Genomic DNA, 7,904 nt, shown 5'->3' with positions numbered 1-7,904 from the left:
AGAGAATAGGTGAGACAGGGGTTGAGAGATAGAAGTGAGGCAGGGGTGGTGAGAGCAAGATGAGAAAAGACAGACAGCAGAGAGGAGGGGTTAGACAATAGAGAATGATAGAGGACTCTTCTTTGTATTTTTCCCACTATGGCAACTGAGTTAGTAAACAAACTGAAAGGGTGTATACTGCCACCTAGAATGCGGTTTGAAGACAACCGGTATAAAGACCAGGTTGGCAATTTAATGCCACCTGCATTTATGGAATGTTTGTTCACGAGTAGAATTAATGGGCTGATCCCTCCCGATGAACCGGATGGAATTATGTGATCCCATTTAAAGTCCCACTCAGTTAACTACTTCTAAAATGTTGAAAGTCCTCAATGGCACTACCCATGCTAAAACTGGCTTTTGCGCACTAGAGTCCTCTTTCTCTATAGGTGAGACAGCAATATGAGCCAGGGAGGCAGTGTGATCTACCTTCTCTAGACAGGTCAGATGAGAGTCCCTGCGGAAAAGCCTGTCCATCTGGACACTGCCGTGGGCATGTTTATATTTGCAGATGATCCACTCTGCCCTCCTCATCAGCTGGCCCCAGTCAGGCTGCTGCTGGGAACACTGGTAGTCAAACCTGTAGGGCAGCTCTGAGAAAGAAAGAGAAAGAGAGAGGATGAATATGCCAGGTTGATAATGGGTTGTAAAAGGGGTAATGTTAAGATGCGTGTGTGTCGTACTCTGTGGTCCTGTAGGTCCTTGGTCCTCTCTGACCATCAGGCAGGTGGTCTGGGAACGTGGGGAGGGGTTAGCAGGGTCAAACGGACTCACGATCATCCCAATAAAGGGGGCTCCGCCTCGAGAGAAATAACTCTGAGCGAGAGAGAGAAGAGTGGCAGAGTCAGAACACACGTGCACACACACAGTCACATGCGCACACACAGCTATATGTACCTGGAACTGGTCCTGTGTGTGTATATCCCGTAGAGAGGGGTTAGGGTGGAAGGTGGGGTGAGAGTGGTACCATCCCACTACAGCCGAGCCCAGGCTAGACAGCATCTCACAGGCCTGAGTCTGAGATAACGGGTCCATCTCACACTGCAGACCTGTACTAACACTGTTACAAGGCTCTGCTGCAAAGATCTAGGACAAAGACACACACGGATACAGAGAGACACACTCGGGATGTACTAGTGTTATCAGTATTTCCTTTATCATGATCATCATCACCACCACGGTGGTGGTATCACCTTCAAGACTTTGTCCTCCTCGCTGTAAGCTCCTCCCAGTAGGCCGATAACCTCTCCCATCGACACATGAGCATGCTGGGTAAAAATACAAACAAAAAAGACACTGAGCCCTAAGACCTAAGTCTTGGTAAAGAACCCACACTGATATCTCGCTCTGTGTGTCCATGTGTAAACACAGTTGCTATATTAGATAAGATAGTACTGTATTACACAGTTCTTTATGAAGAGAGTACTTTATTAAATATATGTGTAGATGTATGTACTTACCATGTCCATGACGAGGAGAGCCTCAGCACACACTATCACCTGGAAGGGCTCTGGTCTGTCCTCTCCAAACACACGGCACGGAATCAACTGGAATGGATCCAACAACCTGATGATGGAGAGAGAGAGACTTTTAACACGGCATCTACAGTACACATTTATAAGGAACCACAGTATTTCGTAGTATACATCACCCGCTCACCTTCTGTGCCTGGAGACTTTACAGGGTTTAGATTGCCGTCTCATCTCCTCTCTCCTCAGGGCTAGCTCTTCTGCACTCAGGTGCTCGTATGTCTGTCCCTCCAGGTCTTTAGCATCACGCCAGTTCCCCCACACGTCCCTCACACGACGCTTCCTGGTTCGCTACGACACACAACCAATCAACAACCCATTAACAGCATGTCATACACATCTCACATACACCTGATGAAAAGCCATCATGAACCTGACATAGAACTGTAATATAAATACAACAGTAGTGTATAGGGACCTTTAATAAAAACAAATAAATGACATAAACCTAAGCCTGACAAATACCTAACATAGCTAAGTGTTGCCGTTTGGCCCAGCTAGAGTGATCTGATGGACAGTAGGGGGTCAGAGGTCATGGGTTGTCTCACCATGCTCTGTAGTCTCTGTGCCAGTTGGTATTCCAGAGTGTCTCTGCTGTCTCTGGGTTTGGACCGATCCACCATCCTGGGACGGTTATACACCGCCTGGTCTGGATGGAGGGTGGGGACAGAACAGACAGGTCAGACAAAAAAATGTAATCATAAACATTTGCATAAGTAAGAGGAACAGAGAGAGACTGAGAAAAAGAAAGAGACAATCTATGACACACCAGAAAGTGAGTCCTAGTTACCACAGTTGAAGTTGATGGCTCCTATCAACTCCAGGTAGGTGTGTATTCTGCCAATACAGTTGACATCTCCACAGTTCTTCAGGCCAGGACGCACTGACGTCTTGTTCAAGTACCTGGGCTTACTCTTCAACCTGAGACAAACACACACAAAAATCATGTTGAAAATTAAACCTTGATGTCTCTGATTGGTTGTGTGTGTGTGTGTGTGTGTGTGTGTGTGTGTGTGTGTGTACCATTGGTCCAGGATGTAGTTCCTGATCCTCAGATATCTTCCTGGGGTTTTGGATGGTCGTCCCTCAAAGAATTCTGGGATAGCTTGTTTCTCCTCCTCTGTGATGGTTGCCGGGTCCAGCTCCACTTCCTGCTCGGGGTATTTAAGCTCCTCCTCTTCCTCTTCAGACTCCTCCCCCTCCCCTGCCTCTGTCCACCTAGACCCCCCTGTTTCCTCTCCAGACTCTACTGGGTCCCTCTGGGGCTCAGCAGTGCCCCCCTCACACTGTCCACTGGGGGCCTGCACTGCTAGGCAGGGGGAGGGGGTTGTGAGGGAGGATGGAGGGCTACAGTTAGGCTGCTCCTGATCAGTCTCTCTCAGGCTGGGGAGTGTCTGGTTGGATAGGTCCTGGTGGGTCTCTCCCTGGTTGTCCAGCTCCTCTGGGGCTCCAGGCTCACATGTCTCAGTATGAACTCCTGCCTGAAGGTCCTCTCCCTTCCCCTCAATCCTTCTGTTTTCTCCTATCACTACAACCCCTCCTCCACTCCCTCCCTCATCGCTGAGGTCATCAGTGATGTCCACCTCTTCCTCCTCTTCGTCGCCCAGTCTCTCTATCCGGACAACGTTGGTCAGAGCTGACAGATGGCTGGGGACAGACAGGCCAGAGGTGGAGAATGCTGAGCTTGTCTCTGGGACATGGCCTAACACCACCGGAGCTGTAGGAGGCGCCACAGCAGTAGTATTGCCCTCTGATTTAGCCTGCAGGCAGAGAGGAGGGGGAGACTGAAATGGTGAGAGGATGATGAGAGAGGACAGAGACTGGAGGATATCTCTAATATATCCTGGTTGGCTGAGCTGGGAGAGGTGTAGACTAGAGGACAGTGTTACCTTGTGTTTGAAGTACTGTCTGGCGTAGCTCTTAACCTGGAAAACAGTCCGGCTGCCTACCAGCTTGGAGATCTTAGTCCATCTACGGCCAAACTGAGCCTGCGGGTTCAGGGCATATAGAAAGTAGGGAGTCATTTAAGATCAATGAGACAGGAGAGGAAAGGAGAGGAAAGGAGAGGGTCATACCAGTCCTGTCTCAAACAGCACCTTCTCCTGCTGAGACCAGCGAGTGGCTGTCGAGGAGCCTGAAGCTGAGGACTTGGCTGGAGACCTGGGGACAACACGGCAGTCACAGTATCACATCAGAGGGGAAAGAACACAATACGCCCGGAAGAGTTCACACACAAGGAAACCTGACTAACCTCTTCAATTTGGGTTTAGGGTTAGGTGGAGCGTTGGCCCACACACTCTCAGGCATCTCTTTCCCTGTCAGATAATACCTAGAGAAGTGCTTAAGGACTAGAACACATCATGTATCAAGACAGACAAACAAACATTCCAATCTGACCCGGGGTGTGTCTACGGTCCATGAGAAGGATACTGCTCCTCCATCAACATGTTCTCGATCACTTCTCTGTTCTCTGCACTGATGGAGCGGTCCAGCTCCCACGGCTATTGGGGAGAGAAAGAGTCAACACACACACACACAGACCAATACACAGAGTACCCACTTAAATTCCATTGCATCATATTTCTTTGGTAGCAACACTTCTTACTAGGACGCCAGTATTGGTCTTCCATGCTGACTGCATGTACTGGTTCTGGAGTAGCGCTGCTCTGTCACCGAAGTCCCTGAAATAGGAATTATAGTTATTAGCTATGTATGACTATGACAAATGTCATAACAAGGAGAACATAGAAAAGCACGAACATCTAAATGTTAGCTAGGGGATAGGTTAGTCTCTATTATATATGAACAGAGGATAAAAGTCAGAAAAGCAGGAATTCCTGATTAATCTGGAGAAAAATCATCATCTGCTGCAGCAAAGACAGTGGAGTGGACGTTGGGTCATGAACGTTGGGTTTCGCGTGGACTGCGAGTCGATAATCACGTCATATGCAGGAACTCCCCTCGACCACGAAACAAACATTCTTTCCCATTGACCCCAATTGTAAGAGACAACTTCCTCGTAATTTTTTTGTTATACTGAAATAACAAAACATGACAAAAGTCTGTGTTGTTCAATGTACATGTAACATTAACAAGGGCAAAAAAATCCGTCTATGGTTCACAATTCTCCCACGTAGGGAAATTGAGACTGCGAGATGAGCCCTGTGGTTAGAGTGGGAAATTGTGGGGACCCGGTGTCCAAGTAGGGTACACATTTCCTCACACGTAAGACATTTAAATAACGACTGCCTCTAATTTTTTTAATCCCTTTGAAAACGGTCTATGTGGCATCGATATGAGTCAAACATTTATTATAGTGTCAAAATGTACAAAAAAAGTTCAATTAGATAATTTGTCAGTCAGTCTCATCTAAAACAGAGTTTGGAACCTCAGTGCGTCACAACGAGTAAATGAAGGTTGGTTTTGAATTAATCATGCCCCCCCCACGTGCAAATCGCCCCTCCGCTTCCCTTCATTAAGGGAGTTCTATTACGCTGGCCCGGGTTGAACCGGGCAATGGCACATGTTGTGAATGAGCCTAGTCAATATGACCTGATGACTCCTCCAGTCCCCAGACAGAACTCTGGTAACACGGAGACAAGAACAAGAAAATGCGGAAGGAGAGGAAGAGGCCTCAACCACAAGCAGCAAGACCCAGTCATAGGCAGAGAGGAAATGACGGCTGCGGGTAGACTGTATGCAGATGATCCTCTGCCGGAGGTTTGTATAATATGGCGAGACCCCCGCCAAACCTCGTCCCTGGGATGGAGTTGGTAGATTGCACGTGGGCCACCACGGATTGTCGTTACCTACAAAGGAACCAATGTGTTACCTAACTCTAGCTGTGTTCAAATACTCACACTAACCATACTATTTGTGACTTAAATTGAGTATACAGTATGTCTATTGGTCATAGTGTGGATATAGTTAGAATGCCAAAAGTTCCCGGATATCGTACTACATTCGAAAAAATACGAAGTATACAAGCAATGGACCCTCAGAGCCTACCTTCTATTGACCCTGTTGACTCATCAGTAGGAAAGATTTGTTTCTCTTTTGGTCCATTCAACAACAGAGCGATACGATCCTTGTTTCAGCAGGATGTTGTATCTATACCTTATGTCATGCCTTATTGGAATGGATTTATTGATAATATCGGTTGTAAAAAAGTTTGGATGTTGCCACACACATACCTACTTGTTAACAAAATTAAGGAAGTTTCCTTTAAAATTATTCATAAATATTATCCTGCCAACCACTATATGAAGAAGTTTAAGGAAAACATCAACTCAAATTGCTCCTTTTGTATTGACCACCCAGAAACAGTGTTGCATCTTTTTTGGCATTGTATGCATGTAAGAAAACTGTGGCAAGACATCAAGGAGGTTTATAATTGAACACATTTATGAAGATTTTACACTATTGTGGAGAGATGTACTGTTTGGATTCTTTACATACAATAGAAATAAGCTGAAACATTTATGTAATTCATTTCATTATTCTTTTGGCCAAATTTCATATACACAAATGTAAATTTAAAAACAGAAAACCACATTTTCGTACCCTACAAAAAGAAATTGAACTGTATTTTAAGACGGTTAAATGCTCTACTAACAAAAAAGCTGTTAGAATTGTAAGTATATGCATGTCCCTTAAGGTCCTTGTGTAATTGTAATGTGATATTGTACCCCCTAGCTCGATTGTCCATTGTCTGTAATCTATGTATGCTTGTGTTCCCTCATGTGCTTTATGTATTGATTTGTTGTTAATTTTTAAAAAAGAAAAGAAAAAGAAAATACAAGCAATGGACACTATTTCCGTGCTTTTAGGGCCCATAATCCAATTCTTCAGAAAATGGGCGTGGCGTCACGTTTTCAGATTTGAAGAAAATGGTGGAAAATATGCAGCCAAAGTCCAACGCGAGTGGATACAAATTTAACTAATTATGACACATGTGAAGAAAATGTTGAGCAATGTAATAAAGTAATGCCTTTTTAAATAACTTACATGTTGTTGGCTGACAATTTGTTAGCTACGGTATCCTTACGAACCACATAGCATATCATTACAGCAGCATGTACTGGTATGTTAGCTAGCTACCTAACGTTATGCTATCTAACTAACTACCCAACATTTATTGACTTGATCATTCTTAGCTTAGCTGTATAGTCGTTGTGCGTTCTCAAATGGACATTCAAGTGCTTTTGTAAATTCACTCTGGCTATCTACTCCGATTTCAGAGCACTCTCATCGGAGGCTACCAGAGAGCAGAATAACTGATGAATTTACGAGCGCCGGTGTATGGCCGGTGTCGGTAAACGACAAAAGGCGTAATTAAATTGTTGCCAGCAGCACAGTTACAGTCACCAACACTCTGGATAACATGAAAACGGTCTAACCAGCTCTGCTAGGGTGAGTAAAATGGTCAGAGTGAGATGTTCTCCCATTTGTGTCTGGAAGTAGCTAGCAAGCTAGCCAACGGTCAAAATCATCTACTCCTTGGCCCGAGCGTCCAGTGTGTGCTCCGAGAGCGAAATGCTCTGAATTTAAGAACGGACAACGCTCTGAATTTTCGAATGCCCAGAGCGCACTCTGGAACTCCAAATTGAATTTAAGAACACACCCGAAGTCATTAAATGTCTAGCTAGTAATTTGTTACGCTAACAAGCTAGCAAGCAGTTGCATAGCAACAGCATCAACTTCCAGGTAGTCAGGCGAAACACTAGTACGCTCAACTGAAGGGATACCGTTTGTTAACAGTATACTAAAATGAACTAATAGTATTTAGTATATACTCATTAAGTATGTAGTATGTTAGTATGGGTATTCGAACACAGCTACTGTGTTACGTAACTTTTCTTAAATGTCACGTGTAGGGGGATAATGTATTGTGTAGTGAAAGGAGGCACGGGCTTGGGCAAAAAAGGGGTATAAAAACCAATGTAAAAGATAGGGAAGGAGTGGAGATTCAGGTCAGGAGCTGATTGATGTATTAGAAGTTAGAAGACTGTGGGGTAAGGTAAGAACATAACTTAATGACTATTGTTAGAAGCTACTGCGCTGTAATTGCTATCATTCATACATACATACATATTTTACTATAAAATCCAGCAGTTGTGAAACTGGAACCAAAAGAGATGTGTTACTGGTTAACTAGTTACATTATTTGTTGAATGAAGTTCTAAAGAAGAAAAGTAGCATCATAACAGGGGCCCTCAGGGATGTGTGCTCAGTCCCCTCCTGTACTCACGACTGAATGGCCAGGCACAACTCCAGACCCCTCTTTTAAGCCCCTCTCCAGACCTCTCTTTGGTAGGCCTGATCACCGACAATGAT

The 7,904-nt window shown here is 44.9% G+C and overlaps 1 protein-coding gene across 2 annotated transcripts in view; it reads right to left on the bottom strand.

Annotated features, from left to right (window-relative positions):
* Positions 1-7,904, bottom strand: part of LOC109897995 (histone H2A deubiquitinase MYSM1) — a 31,161-nt gene that overhangs the window by 1,252 nt on the left and 22,005 nt on the right. For both annotated transcript variants that reach the window (XM_020492715.2, XM_031833434.1), the window contains exons 2-15: positions 4,174-4,249; positions 3,999-4,069; positions 3,820-3,897; positions 3,644-3,728; positions 3,458-3,556; positions 2,592-3,328; positions 2,359-2,489; positions 2,117-2,217; positions 1,699-1,859; positions 1,500-1,605; positions 1,233-1,307; positions 937-1,125; positions 723-855; positions 469-632 (exon numbers count right to left, since the gene is read on the bottom strand). In XM_020492715.2, coding sequence (XP_020348304.1) covers positions 469-632; positions 723-855; positions 937-1,125; positions 1,233-1,307; positions 1,500-1,605; positions 1,699-1,859; positions 2,117-2,217; positions 2,359-2,489; positions 2,592-3,328; positions 3,458-3,556; positions 3,644-3,728; positions 3,820-3,897; positions 3,999-4,069; positions 4,174-4,249 — 2,206 coding nt within the window. The remainder of the gene's footprint in view (positions 1-468; positions 633-722; positions 856-936; positions 1,126-1,232; positions 1,308-1,499; positions 1,606-1,698; positions 1,860-2,116; positions 2,218-2,358; positions 2,490-2,591; positions 3,329-3,457; positions 3,557-3,643; positions 3,729-3,819; positions 3,898-3,998; positions 4,070-4,173; positions 4,250-7,904) is intronic.

Source organism: Oncorhynchus kisutch, linkage group LG10 (genome assembly GCF_002021735.2).
Source record: "Oncorhynchus kisutch isolate 150728-3 linkage group LG10, Okis_V2, whole genome shotgun sequence".
Classification (NCBI taxonomy): domain Eukaryota; kingdom Metazoa; phylum Chordata; class Actinopteri; order Salmoniformes; family Salmonidae; genus Oncorhynchus; species Oncorhynchus kisutch.
Note: the sequence above shows the minus strand (reverse complement) of the source record. Positions and strands in the feature narration are given on the sequence as shown.